The sequence below is a fragment of the Bufo bufo genome, chromosome 3, assembly GCF_905171765.1.
Source record: "Bufo bufo chromosome 3, aBufBuf1.1, whole genome shotgun sequence".
Lineage (NCBI taxonomy): Eukaryota > Metazoa > Chordata > Amphibia > Anura > Bufonidae > Bufo > Bufo bufo.
Window position 1 is genome coordinate 626,285,878 of NC_053391.1, and position 22,748 is coordinate 626,308,625.

Consider the following 22,748-nt stretch of genomic DNA (forward strand, 5'->3'; position numbering starts at 1 on the left):
ATAAGCTTGTGTGGTATTGTCACTGCCTGCCCTGTGAGAGATCTGAGAAGATCGGATAGACTTGCGAGTCTATCTGACAGGTCTTTCTGTGTTTCCTTTCTGTTTGTTGTTGTGGGCTGGATCCCACCTCTCCACAGGTTCTGCTCGTTAGCTGTTTAAGAGGCTCTATTTAAGTCCGCCTTTTACTGCTGACTTTGCGGTTGATATTTTGCTTCTGGAGTTCTATACTGGTTGTTTGTGGATCCTATACTTCCCGCTCGTCTCAATCTAAGTCCCCCTGTTTCTCCTTTGTGCGTGTGTTGCTTCTAGGTCTCTGGGAGACGCTGGTCCCTTAACGGTGGAAGGTACCGGCTATATCATTCCCCGCTCCCTAAGTTAAGGTTTGCTACAGTGTCAGCAGGGCTTAGGTTCCAGCGTATGAGTTTGTTCACCATCAGGACTTGCTCATACTGTCAGCAGTCAGGGAGAGGCTCAGGGATTGTTAGGAGGTTACCATTCCCTCCTCCCCAGCTTTGGGGCCTAGTCTGTTTACCTGTTGCTGTTGTTTACTTGGTGTTCCTCTTATCCCCACTTGCCGTGACAGGTATGAAGCCTGAATATTGTGTTCATGAGAAAGGATCTTAAAGGAAAACTTCAGTAGGTTTCCTCTAACATTGTATCCGTTTTTACTGTTTCAATGTATTTGCTGTTACAGTATGGTTTCTACATTGTAGCAATCTGTGGCTGAGAATGTTACTTTTACAGTCATGCTCCATATGTATGGGAATGTTTGGCTATTCCGTATGTCAAGGGTAAAATAGATTTCTAAGACAAGCATGACTTTGACTCAGATCAAGGGTAAGGGGAGCAATCCACCACCCAGTAACGTCTGGAAGGAAACAAAACAAAATCTAGCCTTCTGACACTTCTTTCTACCAATATGTGCGTGAGACTTGGGAGCCCACTGCACATTAGATGGTCAGCTGACATTACCCTAATGTATATGGCCACTTTAAAGGGGTATTCTGCCAATTCATCTCTATGGGACATGACAGAAATAGCTGAGCTCTGTACTCTGCTATCTCCTGCAGTATCATGGAGATGAGTGGCAATGCGCATTGCTTAACATGCCGCTCTGTTCATCTTGGGGGCACTGTGGGGTGTGACTCCCATTGATCACAGGCATCCTCAAACTGCGGCCCTCCAGCTGTTGTAAAACTACAACTCCCACAATGCCCTGCTGTAGGCTGATACCTGTAGGCTGTTGGGGCATGCTGGGAGTCGTAGTTTTGCAACAGTTGGAGGGCTGCAGTTTGAGGATGCCTGATCTAATAACTTCAAATTGCTGGAATACCCTTTTAAAGGGCATCTGTCAGCAGATTTGTCCCTATGACACTGGCTGACCTGTTACATGTGCGCTTGGCAGCTGAAGGCACCTGTGTTGGTCCCATGTTCATATGTGCCCGCTTTTCCAATAAAAAATTAATTTTAATATATGCAAATGAGCCTCTAGGATGCTGTTAGACCTACAGACTCTGCTTTCTCAGCAGCTACCGCACCCTCTCTACTTTGATTGACAGGACCATTGTGTAATGGCAATGCCCCCGTTGCTCCTAAAGTCTCATTTGCATATCTTAAAACCTTTTTCGCAGCAGTGCGAGCACATATAGTCATGGGACCAACACAGATGTCTTCAGCTGCCAAGCGCACATGTAACAGGTCAGCCAGTGTCATAGGTACAAATCTGCTGACAGATGCCCTTTAAGGTTCCATGCACAAACCCTATTTAGCTGTACATGGAGTTCCTATGGACCGCTAGACTTTCAATGGCCATATGGTGCCCCTGTTCTCCACCTCCTTAACAAAGCATGCAGTTAAATAAATCCAAATCCATGTGCCTCCCACTTTATGTAATACAGTATGAGCCTATGGCAGAATAAGATGAGAATTATTGAACACTGTGTATACTTTTGCTTGAGTTGTAAATTGTATTTTAATGGCAATCTGAGTAAGAACCCTTTAGGTTTCGTGATAAACTGTTTATAGTAGATGAGAAATATGTCAGAAAACGTATGTATTTTTTTATGTACGGAAGATAAATGATGCCAAGTGAATGGTCATGGAAAACATTTACTTTATCCCCAGGTCGGCTTGTTTAGAAAGTCTGGTGTTAAGTCTCGAATCCAGGCCCTGCGCCAGATGAATGAGAGCAGCCCCGAGAATGTAAACTACGATGGCCAGTGTGCGTACGATGTGGCAGACATGATGAAGCAGTTCTTCAGGGACCTTCCAGAGCCCCTGCTCACCAGTAAACTAGGGGAGACCTTCCTGCACATTTACCAGTGTAAGTACACGCCTGACACCAAGCACTTCTCACAATGTGACCTAGTATCTAGACGGTTGCTATCACATAAGCAGCTTCCAGACTGTTGTGTGCGCGGCATCGTCCATAGACAATCCAGACAGTACTTAGTAATACATGGAGTTTCAGTGCCAATATGTCTCCCAACTATCACATATCATTCATAGCAATGGTCTTCTCAGACAGGGACTCCTTCCCTCAGGCAAGGTGAAACAGCAAAGTCCATGTGCCCCATATGGTGCTACCATATTATGCCATGTAATGGTGATATTTTCCAACTAAACACAATTTGGGGGGAACTTATTACACCCTGCTCTCCAGACCCTAACCCTAACTTATCACACATGCACTCCAGAATTCTGGTTTCCAAGTTTTGAAACTCTTTTGAGATCACGTGCACAAAAATTTTGGGACTTTTTGCATTTTTACACTACTCACTACAGTTTTGAAAAGTGGTTGGGAAAGTGAGCATGGGTAGCTTTGCCATAACAAAAACTGGAGTAGCCTTTCTAGACAAAGCCGGTCATTTACTAAGACTGGTGTTTGGCACGCCAGTCCTAGCGAAAAGTCAGCTGGAGGAAGCTGCCTATTGATAAATGTGTCCCATCTTCTGTTGTCCATGCGCCACAAACTGAAATCTACTGCAGCTGGGCAATGGAGTAGATTTCAGTTGCAATTGACACCAGTTTTCTAACATTAAATACAGCAAATGTGTTGACCCATGGAGGCCTCTCCCCTCCACTAAGCCCCACCCACTGAAAAAAATGGCAACAGCGTTGAAAAACACAAACTTTTTGTGCAAAATTAACTTTGCATCATATCTTTTAACTTTTTTGAAAAAGTAAAAACTAAGCCTTTTGTAAAGCTTTGATACTTGACTCCCAAAAGTGTTGGGTTGTATAGTGGCGGTGCATGGTATCGCAGCTCAGCCCCATTCACTTCAGTAGGGCTATGCGCCATACCAAGCACAGCCGCTATATAATGTACAGCGCTGTGCTTGGTGAGCACGGAGAAGGCTGCGGCGATCACAGGAGCACCGGTGCCTTCTCAGAACAGCAGATCAGCGGGAGTCCGGGTGTCAAAACCCCACCGATAAGATACTGATGACATATCCTGAGGAGAGGTCCTTGGTATCAAAATCTCGGAAAACCCCTTTAACTACTTTCAAGCCAGGCCATATACCCCCCTATTCTGACCAGGTGTAATTTTCCATTTTTCCCGTACATGCGACTTTGAATGCCATACGTTTTTTCCATTCGGTTATGTAAATCAATTTTGCGCCTTTTTTCGATGATAAGAGGAGCTTTCATTTATGTATTTTTTATTGTATTTTTTTTGTTTTTATAACTGGAAAGGAGGAAAAAATTGTCAGTTTTTCACATATTTTAACTCTTTTTTTTTCTTTAATAGCACTACTTGCAGCTAAAATCTTTTTTTTATTATATGACCTTTTGATAACGTCATTTTGACATACGGGTTAAGATTGATAGGGAAGGCAGTGATGGTAAAAATAAAAAAATGTCCTGCCTTCTCTATGGGGAGTCCTGCTGTCACCGATCCTTGCATGGACATTTTAAAACCTCCCTGCAGAGATATTTGATAACCGCCCAAACATATATAGTCAACGGTCGGGGGGCACATAGTGAAAGATGCACCAAATTTTTACACATTATTGCAACTCTCTTCCTTGTTTTTATCGTCTTGTTTTTTCCTATACACTGTGTTGAACATTGCACATAAGCAGACAGGTTGTTCCAGGGCTGTGTACTGTATTGTACGTGGCCTTTTAATAATCGGTCTCCCCCTTACATTCAGTACACAATGTCACTATAGTCAATACACATTACTATTGTGTTTAATGTGTATTGTGAGTAGCACAGTGGTGCCTGCCTCTGTCTACAGCTGTATTGCAGGAAATAGCAGCCTTATTAGGGGTCTGCTCGTTATGCTTGAGGAAAATCGAAATGAATTAATATCTTCTCCAGTGTTATAGCCCCCATAGCTGGTTATTAGTCAAGCATTGCTAAATCTCTGAATGGCAGTCTACTAAGCTATGGAGTGATATGAAGTCAGGGATGTATAACCAGGCTTGGTTTTGATCCAGGAGCATCTGAAAGCCTGGTGACAACTACAATGTAAGCGGCCATATTGGTTGTCAGCCATCTTTCCCAGAAATAAATTTCTGGAAAAGTGATTAATTAGCTGAATAGCGTGTTTAACAACCTGAAAATTAATTTACAGTTCTTTTACTAAGCCCCCATGCACACAGTAGTAGCTATTCTTCCATCTAGGGCAGGCCTGCTCAACCTGCGTCCCTCCAGCTGTTGTAGAACTACAACTCCCACAATGCCCTACTGTAGACTGATAGCTATAGGCTGTTCGGGCATGCTGGGAGTTGTAGTTTTGCAACAACTGGAGGGCCGCAGGTTGAGCATGCCTGTTCAAGGGGAAAATATCCATGTATAGGCCATCCAGTTTTTGAAAGAAGAGGCATACGGAGATGCACTAGAGATCCATATGCCTGTTTGGGCATTGTATTGTGCCTATTGTACAGTTACTATTGTGTAATATGGCTGTGTGCATGATGCTTTGAAGGGAGTTTTCTGGGATTTTCATATGGCTGGCCTATCCTTAAGGCTTCTTTAGAGTAGGCCATAAATATAAGATCAGTGGGGGTAGACTCCTGGCACCCCTCCAATCAGCTGCACCACATACCTTTCATTGTGTATGAGGCACAGGGCCTTGCATTTGGTAGTGACTGCGCCTGGTACCGCAGCTCAGTTTCAATCAAGTGAATGAGACAGTCAGTGGAGAATGAATGGAGCTATACATGGGAAACAATATTTGGGAAGTGGTGTTTGCTTGAGCGCCGCTGATCCTTCAATCAGCAGATTGGTGTAGTGCCAAGAGTTGGACCCTGACTTATGTGGTAATAATGGCCAGTCCTAGACAATTTGGCCATCAGCAATCTCTCCTGCCTCTTCATACTCATGCACACTGAGCTCGCCCGAGCATGCATGTGCTCCCAATAGAGAGAGGAGGGAAAGCGCCTGGCAGACACCTGGCCGTGGCTTATCTCTCCAAGAACAAAAGGATTGGGCAGTGGAATTCTAACTTCTCGACCCTTATTGTCCTCCACATCTCCCATCAGGGAAGAGTTGGGAGGCCCCCATACACATTAGATGGTCCGCGAAAATATGCAGGTTCATCTGACTTCTATCTAATGTGTATGGCCAGCTTTAGGATAGTGTATAAATGTCAAAGACCCTGAAAATCCCTTTAGGGTACGTCCAAATGTGGCATAAATGCTGCAGACTTGCCACCGAAGATAAGCATCATTTATTAAGACCGGCGTTAATAACCCCAATATATGGCACCGGCGTCTACATAACTTCGGTGCATCCAGCGCCAATCTAAATGTAAGACAGCTTCCGAGCTGTCTTACATTTAGACCATTTTCTACACCTAAAACGGACGTAGAAAATTATGAATGATATGGGTCTACTGGCCCGTTCCCTTTTCTCCGCTCACGCCATGTCTATAAAAGGGGACGCCGCAATCCATAGCGCTGCAATCTGCGGCAGAAATACGCCTAATATAGGCATATTTCTGGATTAGTATTTTACAGTACCAGCAATGTGGATGAAACTAAGTAATATCATCCACACACTGAGAAACAATCTGCAGCATAAATTGAATGGGCATTATGTCAATTTACCATATAGAACCACAGGCAGCTGAAGAAATGTGGGCGAAAATCCTGCAATAAGTGCATTAAAGCCAAGTTCACTCTTCAGTTATTTGGTCAGTGATTTCCATCAGTGATTGTGATCCAAAACCAGGTGCGGGTCAAAATCACAGAACAGGTGCAGATCTTTCCATTATACCTCATCTCTGTGTAGGCTTCACTCCTGGTTTTGGCTCACAGTCACTGATGGAAATAACTGACCAAATAACTGAAGTGTGAACTTGGCCTAAGGCTACTTTCACACTAGCGTTTCTATTTGCGGTATTGAGATCCGTCATAGGATCTCAATACCGGAAAGAAAAGCTTCTGTTTTGTCCCCATTCATTGTCAATGCGGACAAAACATGACTGAGCAGAACGGAATGCTCCAAAATGTATTCCGTTCCGTTCTCATACCGGAGAGCGAACCGCACCATGCTGCAGTTTGCTTTCCGTCCTGGGATGCGGAGCAAGACGGATCTGGCATGACCCCAATGCAAGTCAATGGAGACGGATCCATTTTCTCTGACACAATAGAAAACGGATCTGTCCTCCATTGACTTTCAGTGTTGTTCATGACGGATCCGCCTTGTCTATGTTAAAGATAATACAACCGGATCCATTCATAACGGATACAGATGGTTGTATTATAAGTAAGGGTACTTTCACACTAGCGTTTTTCTTTTCCGGCATAGAGTTCCGTCACAGGGGCTCTATACCGGAAAAGAACTGATCAGTTTAATCCCCCTGCATTCTGAATGGAGAGCAATCGGTTCAGGATGGATCAGGATGTCTTCAGTTCAGTCTTTTTGAATGATCAGGCAAAAGATAAAACTGCAGCATGCTACGGTTTTATCTCCGGCCAAAAAAACTGAAGACATGCCTGAATGCCGGATCCGGCATTTTTTTCCATAGGAATGTATTAATGCCGGATCCGTCCTTCCGGTCTGCGCCTGCGCAGACCGGTAAAAATGTGAAAAAAAAATCAAAACGGATCCGTTCTTGCAATGCATTTGTAAGACGGATCAGGATCCTGATCAGTCTTAAAATGCAATCAGTTGTCATACGTTTTGCCGGATTCCTCTGCCGCAAGTGTGAAAGTAGCCTTACGGAGGCGTTTTTGCTGAACCCTGCCGGATCCAGCAAAAACTCTAGTGTGAAAGTAGGCTAAGGCCTCTTTCACACGGGCGTTGCGGGAAAAGGTGCGGGTGCGTTGCGGGAACATGCGTGATTTTTCTGCGCGAGTGCAAAACATTGTAATGCGTTTTGCACTCGCGTGAGAAAAATCGTGCATGTTTGGTGCCCAAACCCGAACTTCTTCACAGAAGTTCGGGCTTGGGATCGGTGTTCTGTAGATTGTATTATTTTCCCTTATAACATGGTTAGAAGGGAAAATAATAGCATTCTGAATACAGAATGCATAGTACAATAGCGCTGGAGGGGTTAAAAAAAATAAAAAAATAATTAAACTCACCTTAATCCACTTGCTCGCGCAGCCCGGCATCTCTTCCGTCTTCTTTTTTGCTGTGTGCAGGAAAAGGACCTGTGGTGACGTCACTCCGGTCATCACATGGTCCATCACATGATCCATCACCATGGTAAAAGATCATGTGACGGACCATGTGATGACCGGAGTGACGTCACCACAGGTCCTTTTCCTGCACACAGCAAAAAAGAAGACAGAAGAGAAGCCGGGCTGCGCTATCAAGTGGATTAAGGTGAGTTTAATTTTTTATTTTATTTTTTTAACCCCTTCCAGTCCTATTTTACTATGCATTCTGTATTCAGAATGCTATTATTTTCCCTTATAACCACGTTATAAGGGAAAATAATAATGATCGGGTCCCCATCCCGATCGTCACCTAGCAACCGTGCGTGAAAATCGCACCGCATCCGCACTGGCTTGCGGATGCCTGTGATTTTCACGAAACCCATTTATTTCTATGGGGCCTGCGTTACGTGAAAAACGTACAAAGAGGAGCATGCTGCGATTTTCACGCAACGCACAAGTGATGCGTGAAAATCTCTGCTCGTGTGCACAGCCCCATAGAAATGAATGGGTCCGGATTCAGTGCGGGTGCAATGCGTTCAACTCACGCATCGCATCTGCGCGGAATGCTCGCCCGTGTGAAAGTAGCCTTACTCTTTCATCATTCTAGTCATTTATGTAAACGACTCGAAGCACCCGCTCAGCTCATTTACTGCCTGAAGCCAGAGCACAGACACAATCCCATATTTACATGAGTATAAAAGCATGTGGATAGGAAACATAAAAGTGTATAAATAGCAGCTATTATTCAAGTGACTTGCAGGGTTTATGGGAGCCGCACACGTCTATACAAAATAACATCTCGTAGACACAACTAAAATAATCTCCATTTAAATTCTATTTTAAGATTTCAACGTGCTTCTTGACACGTAAAGGCGCTGCCATATTAGTAGGGGACCCATACTTAACTGTTTTGAAGGAAAAGGATTGAGTCACCGCAAGCTCTAAAAGGTTATATGAGATTAGAAAAACATGGCTGGTTTCTTCTGGAAACAGCACCTCTATTGTGCATAGGCTGTATCTGGTATTGCAGCTCATGGATGGGTTCTTCCATTAAAAAAAATGCCACACATGTCCATGAAGTTTATCTGGTATTCATCTTCAATTAATGGGCAATACAGAGGCTTAGCTGAAGGGGGTGTAGAGGTAGCAGTTGCTACCAGGCCCAGCAGCCAGAGGGGGCTCAAAGACTCCTCTTCTACATAAGAAAATGCCAGTATTATAGATAGTACGTGGGGGGCCTAAGACCAAAGATCTTCAAGTTACACCTGAAGGACAACCATTTTAAATTTTATCCGGTTGAGACGTGTTTTCCTGATAGGACACATTGAAGGCCATAGATATTATATCAGTAGAATATTTTTTAGAAACTGGGAAATTGATGCAAATGGCTGAAAAATATTTGTAGGGTCAGGACCTTCTCATCTGTGGATGGCCTGATAACAAAGTGCAATCCTATTAGGCTTCTTTCAGACGGGCGTTGCGGGAAAATGTGCGGGTGCGTTGCGGGAACACCCGCGATTTTTCCGAACGAGTGCAAAACATTGTAATGCGTTTTGCACTCGCGTGAGAAAAATCGCGCGTGTTTGGTACCCAAACCCGAACTTCTTCACAGAAGTTCAGGCTTGGGATCGGTGTTCTGTAGATTGTATTATTTTCCCTTATAACATGGTTATAAGGGAAAATAATAGCATTCTGAATACAGAATGCATAGTAAAATAGGGCTGGAAGGGTTAAAAAAAAAAAAAGTAACTCACCTTAGTCCACTTGATCGCGATGCCCGGCATCTCCTTCGGTCTCCTTTACTGAATAGGACCTGTGGTGAGCATTCATTACAGGTCTAGGACCTGTGGTGACGTCACCCCGGTCATCACATGATCCATCACCATGGTAAAAGATCATGTGATGGATCATGTGATGACCGGAGTGACGTCACCACAGGTCCTTGACCTGTAATGAATGCTCACCACAGGTCCTGTTCAGTAAAGGAGACAGAAGGAGATGCCGGGCATCGCGATCAAGTGGACTAAGGTGAGTTAAATTATTTTTTATTATTTTTTTAACCCCTCCAGCGCTATTTTACTATGCATTCTGTATTCAGAATGCTATTATTTTCCCTTATAACCATGTTATAAGGGAAAATAATAATGATCGGGTCTCCATCCCGATTGTCTCCTAGCAACTGTGCGTGAAAATATCACCGCATCCGCACTTGCTTGCGGATGCTTGCGATTTTCGCGCAACCCCATTCACTTCTATGGGGCCTGCGTTGCGTGAAAAACGCAGAATATAGAGCATGCTGCGATTTTCACGCAACGCACAAGTGATGCGTGAAAATCACCGCTCATGTGAACAGCCCCATAGAAATGAATGGGTCGGTATTCAGTGCGGGTGCAATGCGTTCAACTCACGCATCGCATCCGCGCGGAATACTCGCCCGTGTGAAAGGGGCCTTAGGGTACTTTCACACTTGCGGCAGAGGATTCCGGCAGGCAGTTCCGTCTCCGGAACTGCCTGCCGGATCCGTCAGAACGTATGCAAACTGATGGCATTTGTCAGACGGATCAGGATACTGATCGGTATAAAAAATGCATTGAAAGGCCGGATCCGTCTCTCCGGTGTCACCCGGAAAAACGGATCCGGCATTTATTTTTTTCACATTTTTTGCAGTCTGAGCTTGCGCAGACCGCAATGCTGGATCCGTTTTGCCAGAACACTAGGGGCCAGATCCGGAATTAATACAGGTCAATGTGAAAAAATTCCGGATCTGGCATTCCGTAATTTTGGATGGAGATAAAACCACAGCATGCTGCGGTATTATCTCCGTCCTGAAAAGTCAAAAAGACTGAACTGAAGACATCCTGATGCAAACTGAACGGATTCCTCTCCATTCAGAATGCATTAGGATAAAACTGATCAGTTTTTTTCCGGTATAGAGCCCCTAGGACGGAACTCAGTGCCGGAAAAGAGTAACGCTAGTGTGAACGTACCCTTAATGATATCTTGTGTCATTTTGATTCCCTCAGATGTTCCCAAGGACCAGAGGCTCCAGGCAGTGCAGTCGGCCATCATGTTAATGTCAGATGAGAACCGTGAAGTTCTGCAAACGCTCTTGTGTTTTCTCAGTGATGTCACCTCAGTAGAAGAGAATCAGATGACCCCGATGAATCTCGCCGTGTGCTTGGCGCCATCACTCTTCCACCTCAATTTATTGAGGAAAGACAATTCCCCTAGGTAGGAATTTACTGCCATGAAGCATTTCTTACAAAATGACTTGAAATATGATTCACTGAAAAATTCACAGATGACAGATTGAAAAGATGGCGCGCATAAATGTCAGAATGTTGTGAGTTTAAAGGGGTTGTCCAGCCTTTTTTTAAGCTAGAGGGAGATGTTTGATGGGCACCATTACTCAATTCTCAGTGATGTCACAGAGAATTCATTGTCTATCTTCCGCTCAGGGCACGATCATTGGTTCTCAGCACAGCCATCCTCTGTGTTTTTTAGACAGGGTTCCGTTCTCTGGTGCATGCAATGTGGTTGGTTGGGCGCTGAATGTGGTTGCCATTCTGCATACAGAACTGGTGCACTCATGACAATCAATAGTAAACCAATGTGTCAGACATATCCATACAATGAATAAGTCATTGGATTTCAGCACAGGGACTTAGCTGTAGGAGATGTAGAGGTAGAAGTCGCACCCATTCCCTTGTGCCTGAGGGGGTTCCAAAAGCCAGTCTTCCACATAACAAGACACTAATATTATTCTAGGTACACGGTTGGTAGTAGGCCATCTTACAGATTTTGAATTTGGGGCCTAGAACCTTGCAGTTATGCCTCAAAACACTGCCCAACTTTGCCAATATCTATACGTTATTAGCATTGGTTCCAGTGTAAATATGGTCCCACAGCTGTTCCCGCGTCTTGAAAATAAGCAAAATATGATGTGAATGACATCTATCTACTTTCAGAGCCATTCAGAAGAAGTACGCAACTGGGAAACCAGATCAGAAGGACTTGAATGAGAACTTGGCAGCTACACAGGGTCTGGCCCACATGATTATGGAGTGCAACAAGCTGTTTGAGGTGAGTCTTATGTGCTATATATGTGTTCCAGGAGTCCAACACCAGCGGATATCACTAAAATGTTCCATTCATTAATAGTTAACAGGGACAAATATTCATACAAATGCTGGTTCCTGAAAATTGGCCTGTGTAGTGCCACCAGTCACCTAACAAACGTTCAAATGCCTGCCGCTGAACTCCTGCTACTGTAATCTGTTCCCAAAATGAAAACATGGCATATTCATGCAGCAGCCACTAGGGGGAGCACAGTGTAAAGTGATATATATATATATTTTTACAGTTTCCATTGAATTCAATTGTAACTGTATAAATTCCTATGTACTGAGGTAGGGGGACCTGTAAAAAGTGGTGGCTTCAGACAAACAGTTAATAATACAGTGCATGAGAGAAGCAGTAGACATAGATCTGTATGGGGAGATTTATTAATGTATTAGCTTATGACCCGGCGTTGCTCGGGTATTTATTTATTGCATTTTTATATTAAATAACAGTGAGTTTCACAATGGCCGCCCCTTTAACGGTGACCGCCCCTTTAACAGTGACTTTTACAGTGACCGCCCCTTTAACAGTGACTTTCACAGTGGCCGCCCCTTTAACGGTGACCGTTGATCTATATATAGATTTATGCTAATTGTCTAGTGTAAATATATTGAGAAATATGATTTTTAGAAAGTAAGGTGAATACGACTCCACTTGATAAAAAAAAAATATATTGCAGAAATCTCATAGGAGGATTTCTAAATGTGATGTGATAACCCCCTTAGGCCTCTTTCACACGGGCGTCATGTTTTTTGCCCGGATAAGATGCGGGTGCATTGCGGGAAAATGCACGATTTTTCCGCGCGAGTGCAAAACATTGGTGGCCAGTGTGCGGCCTCCCCTCTCCCCCCCCCCCGATCATTGGTGGCAGTGGAGAGTTCCGATCGGAGTCCCAGTTTAATCGCTGGGGCTCCGATCGGTAACCATGGCAACCAGGACGCTACTGCAGTCCTGGTTGCCATGGTTACTTAGCAATATTAGAAGCATCATACTTACCTGCTGCGCTGTCTGTGACCAATCGGGAGCTCCTCCTACTGGTAAGTGACCGGTCTGTGCGGCGCATTTCTTAATGATCTGTCACTTACCAGTAGGAGGAGCTCCCGGCCGGACACAGACAGCGCAGCAGGTAAGTATGATGCTTCTAATATTGCTAAGTAACCATGGCAACCAGGACTGCAGTAGCGTCCTGGTTGCCATGGTTACCGATCGGGGCCCCAGCTATTAAACTGGGACTCCGATCTGAACTCCCACCAATGATCGGGGGGGGGGAGGGGAGGCCGCACACTGGCCATCAATGATATTAATACAATAGAGGGGGGGCCGGGGGAGGGGGGGGGCGCACACTGGCCACCAATGATAATACAATAGAGGGAGGGAGGGGGGGCCGGGGGGGGGGGACCGCACTGGCGACCAATGATATTAATACAATAGAGGGAGGGGGTGCCGGGGCGGTCGCACTGGCCACCAATGAAATTAAAACTGGGGAGGGAGGGGGGTCTGCCCCTTGCTGCCTGGCAGCCCCTGATCTCTTACAGGGGGCTATGATACGCACAATTAACCCCTTCAGGTGCAGCAACTGAGGGGTTAATTGTGCGGATCACAGCCCCCTCTAAACTCAGCTCTGAAAAAGCTTTTATGCAGACGGATCTTCGAATCCGTCTGTATGAAAGTAGCCTACGGCCACGGATCACGGACACGGATGCCAATCTTGTGTGCATCCGTGTTTTTTTACGGACCCATTGACTTGAATGGGTCCGTGAACCGTTGTCCGTCAAAAATATAGGACAGGTCATATTTTTTTGAAGGACAGGATACACGGATCACGGAGGCGGATGACAAACGGTGCATTTTCCGAGTTTTTAACGGACCCATTGAAAGTCAATGGGTCCGCAGAAAATCACGGAAAACAGAACAACGGCCACCGGTGCATACAACGGTCGTGTGCATGAGGCCTTAGGGTCAGGGTTCAAATAGGAAGGACCAGATTACATTATAGAGGGAAATAGCGGACATATACTGTACTTAGTTTTTTTTGTTACCTTCCTAATTGTCATTCAGTCAGTAATCATAGATTTCTTCTTTTTTTTTCAGATTTCTGAGGAAATCATAGCCCAGTCCCGGAATTCATACGCTGAAGCTGACATCCATGTTCCTACTTTGGAGGAACTGGTGAAACAGATGGATGAGGAGGCCGGCAGTGTCTGCACATACTTCGATACTGTAATCCAGAATCTTCAAAAAGAATCCAAGGATAAATTTAAAGGATGGATGTCTTTCTCCAGTACAGAGAACACGGACCTCGCTTACAAAAAGGTAATGGGTTTTCACATATCTGAAAAGTATAACATATCACACTGTCCCTGTGTATCCCTGGCCACAGAAAATATACATTTACCTAGTTTTCTTTATAGTAACTGGATTATTTGTATTATTATTTTATTCAGGTTGGAGATGGAAACCCATTGAGGCTCTGGAAAGCGTCGGTGGAAGTAGAAGCTCCGCCATCTGTTGTACTCAATCGCCTGCTACGAGAGCGCCACCTATGGGATGATGATTTTACTCAAGCAAAAATAATAGATACTATTGATAGTCAAACTGAAGTGTATCAGTATGTAGTGGACAGCATGGCTCCTCATCCTTCCAAGGATTTTGTGGTGTTGAGGTATGGAAAGTTATATTACTCTCACCATAATATATGTTACATATGGGCAGTGATGGCCAGTTTGCAGTGTTCGCCAGTGAACACATGCGGGCTGCCATCTTGACTCACAAGTCCGGCGATGCACAGGTAAGCCCTTATCTGTACCGAGAGCCGGTCTGAAATCAAATGCGGTCACCGGGAGCAGGCAGTTCTGAGAACAGCCGCCGGGGGCCTTCATGGGGCTGTTCTCGGAACTGCCTCCTCCCGGTGACCGCATTTGTTTCAGATCGGCACACGCACAGGCACAGGTAAGGGCTTACCTGTGCATCGCCAGACTTGTGAGTCAAGATGGCAGCCCGCATATGTTCGCTGGCGAACACTGCAAACTGGCCATCACTGCTTATGGGTGTATATAACAATGATTTTTTTCAATCTACTGTATAAGGCATAGAAATTGTTGTGCGTCTAAATATCTCTTTAATATAAGCCAATCTCTTCCCTGAAAGTTTGAACAGGCAGGAAGAGAGGGTGCCCCATAACAGATTGAAAAGAGCCCATTACGGTGCCTTGTTTTGCCATCCAGGACAGAAGGGCCTGGTGTTGTATTTCCCTCTATACCCTTTCCATGGCCAATAAAACACTCCTTGTTTGTTAAAGAGGACTAGACATTAGATCGTGAGTCTAAAATGGCTAAAACTTTTTTTATTAATGAAATAGCATTTTTTAGTGCAATCTATTACTTCCATAAAATGTACATTCACTATGATGCCGTCTATCACTTTCTCACTGACCTATGTCTTTACTTGCAGGACATGGAGGACTGACTTGGCAAAGGGAATGTGCAGCTTGGTGGCCACCTCTGTGGAGCATGAAGATGCCCCATTAATAGGAGGAGTGAGGGCAACAGTGATGGACACTCGATATTTGATTGAACCTTGTGGCTCTGGGAAATCCAGGCTGACCTATATTTGCAGAGTTGACCTAAAGTAAGTTATTGTGCTGGAACTACAAGCTGTCAACTACAACATATCTGAAATTCAGTTCTAAGTATCCCATGTACGGCTTTCCTTTGCATTACTCTTTGGGAGAGATTTATAATTTCCCTTGTCCTAGAAAAGTGGCTTTAACCACTTCACATCCGGGCCATTTACCCCCTTCCTGACCAGGCCTAATTTTGCAAATCTGACATGTCTCACTTTATGTGGTAATAACTTTGGAACACTTTTACTTATCCAAGCCATTCAGAGTTTGTTTTCTCGTGACACATTGTACTTCATGACAGTCATAAATTTGAGTCAATATTTTTCACCTTTATTTATGAAAAAATCCCAAATTTACCCAAAATTTGGAAAAATTAGCAATTTTCTAAATTTCTATTTCTCTGCTTTTAAAACAGAAAGTTATACCTCATAAAATATTTATTACTTAACATTCCCCATATGTCTACTTTATGTTGGCATCATTTTATTTTAAACTTTTCGTCCCCCGTAAGGTCATAAAAGACCTCTGGGGGACATTTAACTTCACTTTTTTTTTAACTATTGATTTCTCCTGTAACTGGAGCTGACATAGTAGCCCCTGTTACAGGGGAAATACACCCCCCAGAGAGGCTGTACAGCAGTATACTGCGCTGTACAGCCTCAGTGCAGGGCTGATCGAGGCCTGTGAAAGATCCGACAGCTCCTGCACTCTCCATTCAATGCCGCATATGAGCAGCTTGATCCTACATGGAAATTGTATTAGCCATGACTATCAATCTTAAAGGGGTTATCCCATGACTAATGTAAAAAAAATCTAACTCAGAGATAATACAGCACATGACAATCTCTTTCTAAAAAAGCTAGAACCAGCCCTGTACCTCACATGGGTCCAGAGATCTCCCCATTCATTGCTCTGCTAGATTTATATCACGTTGACAACTCAAGGGGAGTGTCTTTTCTGCTGCAGCTCAGGAGGCGTGTCCATGCTCTCCCTATCACAGCTCCAGGGGCGTGTCCGTGCTCTACCTATCACAGCTCAGGAGGCAGTTGAAGGATGAAACGGAGCATGTGCGGCCTTCTCAGTGAGCAGGACAAAGAAATAATAAAAAGAACAAACAGCAGGTGGTGCTATACAAATACATTTGATTAAATAACTCAGTGACTATGCTAAATTTTTAATTACATGCAATTAGAAAAGAATTCAGATCCATGTGCTAGTTTGAAAACTGTAGAACATTTTTTTGTGGGACAACCCCTTTAAGATCGAAATATTCATCCTCAATATAATTCAGCTAGGCCAAAAGTACAATGGGCCTTTTTCTTGGCATGGCAGCAGATTTCAGACCATCTCAGACCGAGCAAAAATGTACATGCATGTCTATGGTGGTTTGGTTATTTCAGCTTGTTTCCCATGGAATATTTAGCAAATCTAATGTAAGGGGACCAACATGTCTCCTACCCCAAGTTTCTTCTATAGAATCTAACTGTATGATCATATTGTCAATTGGAGCCCTTTATATCCAAGCAGAGGAATGTTTTTTTTTTTTGTTGTTTAGTTTTTTTAATTAACATGCTTGTAGTATTTTAGCATAAGAGAATCTGACTAGTTTTGTCTTCTTCTTTTTTTTTAAACCTTAGGGGTCATTGCCTAGACTGGTACAACAAGTGCTTTGGACACCTTTGTGCGGTAGAAGCTTTGCGGATCAGGAACTCATTTCAGCCGCTTACGGCGGAAGGACCAGAAACGAAAATCTGAAAAATATGTTACACAAAGACTTTATCTAGTACTAGTATAAAAGGATCTCCATTATAAGAAGCCACAATGACTCTAAGAAGAGGCAGCACTGAGCATGCAGGGGACTCCTGGACGTTATGGAGATATCAGAGATGATGCTCCTTTATAATTTAATTGTATAAAGACCATGTACATTTGTAATCTATACATATCTATCTATAAGATATTTTATCAGGACTATATGTGTATACAACGTATGTAAATTAAGTATATGAGTTAATGCTTTCTGTGGAAGCTTTTTGTTTCTTATTTCGTACATTTTATTTCACTTTGCGCACGTTGTTTATACACATGTATAAGTGCTTGTAGAGCTGGCCACAAGTATTATTATAACTCATGGACCATGGAAGTTGTGGTTTACTATACGCAGCAATAATATGGACACGTGACATAAGTTGTCCTCATCTGTAATGCACTGCACTGTCTGGACCTTATGGAAAAGAGGTACTTTGTAAATAAGAGAATAAAGAATTGTCTTCATGTATAAAATGTGACCTGAAACCATGTATGTCTGTTGTTTTTTCTGGAAAAAGGGACCTATCATGATTATAATGTAAAGAGGACCTACCATGATTATAATCATCGCTGCAACTTCTCACATTTACCTTGGCCAGATCCCAGGAGGTAGCTGGTGGTCAGAGCCATACATGAGAGTCGCCTACATTTTAGAATAAAAAAAAAAAAACATTTTTTTACCCAGAAACAGCGGACTGGGAACTTAACGTGGCCCTGGAAAAAAAAAAAAAAAAGTGGCCCCATGTAGACGGGTCCAAATTGACAGAAGGTGGGGCAACACAAGTCGGCAGGGGCTGCAATCCTGTATTGAGCACAAAATACTGTCACCCTCGCCACAGTATTCAACTGTATCACTATCCTGAGGATGGCACTACAGTTGAATTCTGATGGGCATCTGTGGATGTTGGCCAAGTGCATAAGTTCCCGATGCTCCTAGCATTAATTAATGCTTAGAACATCAGATCGTAATGGCGGCGGTACGGAGGATGGCTCAGGTGGCCCCCTGGGCATCAACCCACTGGGAAATTTCCTTGTAAAGTCTACGACCAGTCCCCCCTGAGCGCCATACATGTCTAATGAGCTTAGCTGCAATACCAGGCCTGGCCTATGGACTAGAGTGCCACTGTTTCGGACACTAACATGAGCTATACCTGTAGATGTATGATGTATAGAAATGTTCTACCTTGTATCCATGCCCTACAAAAAGTTTCTAAGATGTGTATTACACAAATGCTCAGACTATGTCATCCTGTTACTACTGTAGGTGGGCCCATGGCAATGAGGCTCTCTAGCCAGAAGGAATTGAATAGAGAGCGCAGGTAAGGCTACTTTCACACTGGCGTTTTGGCTTTCCGTCTGTGAGATCCGTTCAGGGCTCTCACAAGCGGTCCAAAACAGATCAGTTTTGCCCTAATGCATTCTGAATGGATAAGGAACCGTTCAGAATGCATCAGTTTGTCTCTGTTCCGTCTCCATTCCGCTTTGGAGGTGGACACCAAAAGCCTGCTTGTCCGCCCAACAAAGCGGATCCGCCATCCAAAATAATGGTTGTCAATTGGTAGCAGATCCGTTTGTAATGGTTCCATTTGAGGCGGATCCATTTCAACCCGTTTTAATCACTGAGCATGCTCCATATTTGTCCACTCCCCCAGCAGCCATTTTAACTGCAGCCATTTTGGATGACACACTTGGCACAGGAGTTGGTAAGTAAAAGAAAGTTTTAATGTCTATTTATCTATCTATCTATCTATCTATCTATCTATCTATCTATCTCATATCTATCTATCATCTATCTATCTATCTTTCTCTCTATCTATCCATCTTTTTCTCTATCTGTGTGTCTATCTAAATATCTGTCTGTGTGTGTTTATATATATATATAGATATAAAAAAGAAAAATGGCAGCACTGACTAAAAATGTAGGTAGTATAATAGTGCAAAGCCCAATGGGAATAAGCAAATACCCAAAGTATAAAATACAAAAAAGGGCAGCACTCTGAAGTAAAAAAGAAGACCGTTTACTCACCCAAGTGGTACAGCGACGTTTCAGCTCAACAATAGAGCCTTTCTCAAGCAAGGAAAATGGACAAAGTGCTCGGTACATATTGTGTGACCAATCAAACACATAATTACATATCATTATCACGTAATTAGTACAAAACTACAAAAAATCACATCAAATGTAAATAAAAGTGCATAGTGTGCAATGAACATAATTCCATACATAAAAACTTGCAATCACCAGATCAATAATTAAGATGATGTCAAGATACATAAAATTCATATCGTGTATACATAATAAAGTGCCAGGTGCAAATCATCTAATAATCATGAATCACGTGTGATTGATAAAGTGCCGTTAATATGATATGCTAAAATCAAAGAGGGGGGACGGCTAGGGTACACTAACCAGGTGTAGAGCGACATCATGTGTAATATCCGCCAAGTTCGGCGTATCGAGATCACCACCGCGCATGCCCGGGTTGCGTTCAATGCCTATAATGCGTCATTACGCTAGACGGCAAATAGAGCATGCGCATAGATGCCTGACAATCCCGTCGGCCATATTGGAAAAGGTAAATAACTGGCGCATGCCCAGAACATCCTAAGACCAATCAAACTGCCATCTTACTAATTGACCGCACTGTACATAGACTCATATAGGGGCACTAAGAGTCATGAAAAGGGCAAATGACATTGCGGACTTGAAGAATAAGCGGACGCATGCTGACCAGAACGCGTCCACTCATCCACTAAGCAAGGGAACATATAGATGTCCCCACGTCAATGGGGCATCCATAACCATTCCCCCCTAATGTCCTGCACGACAATATAAGCCCTCGAGAGATCTCCTCTCAATATTAAACGAAGGCAATACATAAAAAAGTTATATCATTTGGTCCAGGAGATAGTAACACAACCCGGGTATATTGAGCAGATCATACATAAAAGAAACTTATGAACACTATTGTCACACAAACATCTGGCAAGTGTCTCCAACATCCGTATTCATCCCATCCGTCTCCAGCACATCATCTATTTGCCATCTAGCGTAATGGCGCATTATAGGCATTGAATGCAACCCGGGCATGCGCGGTGGTGATCTCGATACGCCGAACTTGGCGGATATTACACATGATGTCGCTCTACACCTGGTTAGTGTACCCTAGCCGTCCCCTCTCTTTGATTTTAGCATATCATATTAACGGCACATGGCACTTTATCAATCACATGTGATTCATGATTATTAGATGATTTGCACCTGGCACTTTATTATGTATACACGATATGAATTTTATGTATCTTGACATCATCTTAATTATTGATCTGGTGATTGCAAGTTTTTATGTATGGAATTATGTTCATTGCACACTATGCACTTTTTACATTTGATGTGATTTTTTGTAGTTTTGTACTAATTACGTGATAATGATATGTAATTATGTGTTTGATTGGTCACACAATATGTACCGAGCACTTTGTCCATTTTCCTTGCTTGAGAAAGGCTCTATTGTTGAGCTGAAACGTCGCTGTACCACTTGGGTGAGTAAACGGTCTTCTTTTTTACTTCAGAGTGCTGCCCTTTTTTGTATTTTATATATACACTCACCTAAAGAATTATTAGGAACACCATACTAATACGGTGTTGGACCCCCTTTTGCCTTCAGAACTGCCTTAATTCTACGTGGCATTGATTCAACAAGGTGCTGATAGCATTCTTTAGAAATGTTGGCCCATATTGATAGGATAGCATCTTGCAGTTGATGGAGATTTGAGGGATGCACATCCAGGGCACGAAGCTCCCGTTCCACCACATCCCAAAGATGCTCTATTGGGTTGAGATCTGGTGACTGTGGGGGCCATTTTAGTACAGTGAACTCATTGTCATGTTCAAGAAACCAATTTGAAATGATTCGAGCTTTGTGACATGGTGCATTATCCTGCTGGAAGTAGCCATCAGAGGATGGATACCTGTTCTTATTCTGTTTATGCCAAATTCGGACTCTACCCTTTGAATGTCTCAACAGAAATCGAGACTCATCAGACCAGGCAACATTTTTCCAGTCTTCAACAGTCCAATTTTGGTGAGCTCGTGCAAATTGTAGCCTCTTTTTCCTATTTGTAGTGGAGATGAGTGGTACCCGGTGGGGTCTTCTGCTGTTGTAGCCCATCCGCCTCAAGGTTGTGCGTGTTGTGGCTTCACAAATGCTTTGCTGCATACCTCGGTTGTAACGAGTGGTTATTTCAGTCAACGTTGCTCTTCTATCAGCTTGAATCAGTCGGCCCATTCTCCTCTGACCTCTAGCATCCACAAGGCATTTTGCCCACAGGACTGCCGCATACTGGATGTTTTTCCCTTTTCACACCATTCTTTGTAAACCCTAGAAATGGTTGTGCATGAAAATCCCAGTAACTGAGCAGATTGTGAAATACTCAGACCAGCCCGTCTGGCACCAACAACCATGCCACGCTCAAAATTGCTTAAATCACCTTTCTTTCCCATTCTGACATTCAGTTTGGAGTTCAGGAGATTGTCTTGACCAGGACCACACCCCTAAATGCATTGAAGCAACTGCCATGTGATTGGTTGACTAGATAATTGCATCAATGAGAAATAGAACAGGTGTTCCTAATAATTCTTTAGGTGAGTGTATATATACAGTACAGACCAAAAGTTTGGACACACCTTCTCATTCAAAGAATTTTCTTTATTTTTATGACTATGAAGGCATCAAAACTATAAATTAACACATGTGGAATTATATACATAACAAACAAGTGTGAAACAACTGAAAATGTCATATTCTAGGTTTTTCAAAGTAGCCACCTTTTGCTTTGATTACTGCTATGCACACTCTTGGCATTCTCTTGATGAGCTTCAAGAGGTAGTCCCCTGAAATGGTCTTTCAACAGTCTTGAAGGAGTTCCCACAGATGCTTAGCACTTGTTGGCCCTTTTGCCTTCACTCTGCGGTCCAGCTCACCCCAAACCATCTCGATTGGGTTCAGGTCCGGTGACTGTGGAGGCCAGGTCATCTGGCGCAGCACCCCATCACTCTCCTTCATGGTCAAATAGCCCTTACTTTCAAAGTTTTCCCAATTTTTCGGCTGACTGACTGACCTTCATTTCTTAAAGTAATGATGGCCACTCGTTTTTCTTTACTTAGCTGCTTTTTTCTTGCCATAATACAAATTCTAACAGTCTATTCAGTAGGACTATCAGCTGTGTATCCACCTGACTTCTCCTCAACGCAACTGATGGTCCCAACCCCATTTATAAGGCAAGAAATCCCACTTATTAAACCTGACAGGGCACACCTGTGAAGTGAAAACCATTTCAGGGGACTACCTCTTGAAGCTCATCAAGAGAATGCCAAGAGTGTGCAAAGCAGTAATCAAAGCAAAAGGTGGCTACTTTGAAGAACCTAGAATATGAGATATTTTCAGTTGTTTCACACTTGTTTGGTATGTATATAATTCCACATGTGTTAATTCATAGTTTTGATGCCTTCAGTGTGAATCTACAATTTTCATAGTCATGAAAATAAAGAAAACTCTTTGAATGAGAGGGTGTGT

At 43.3% G+C, this 22,748-nt stretch overlaps 1 protein-coding gene across 6 annotated transcripts in view; it reads left to right on the plus strand.

Annotated features, from left to right (window-relative positions):
- Positions 1 to 17,661, plus strand: part of STARD13 (StAR related lipid transfer domain containing 13) — a 285,728-nt gene extending 268,067 nt beyond the window's left edge. For all 6 annotated transcript variants that reach the window (XM_040426132.1, XM_040426133.1, XM_040426131.1 and 3 more), the window contains 7 exons: positions 2,125 to 2,323; positions 10,643 to 10,850; positions 11,588 to 11,702; positions 13,833 to 14,054; positions 14,186 to 14,403; positions 15,192 to 15,368; positions 17,001 to 17,661. In XM_040426132.1, the coding sequence (XP_040282066.1) occupies positions 2,125 to 2,323; positions 10,643 to 10,850; positions 11,588 to 11,702; positions 13,833 to 14,054; positions 14,186 to 14,403; positions 15,192 to 15,368; positions 17,001 to 17,118 (1,257 nt within the window). In that variant the 3' untranslated portion in view covers positions 17,119 to 17,661. The remainder of the gene's footprint in view (positions 1 to 2,124; positions 2,324 to 10,642; positions 10,851 to 11,587; positions 11,703 to 13,832; positions 14,055 to 14,185; positions 14,404 to 15,191; positions 15,369 to 17,000) is intronic.
- The last annotated feature ends 5,087 nt before the right edge of the window (positions 17,662 to 22,748 follow it).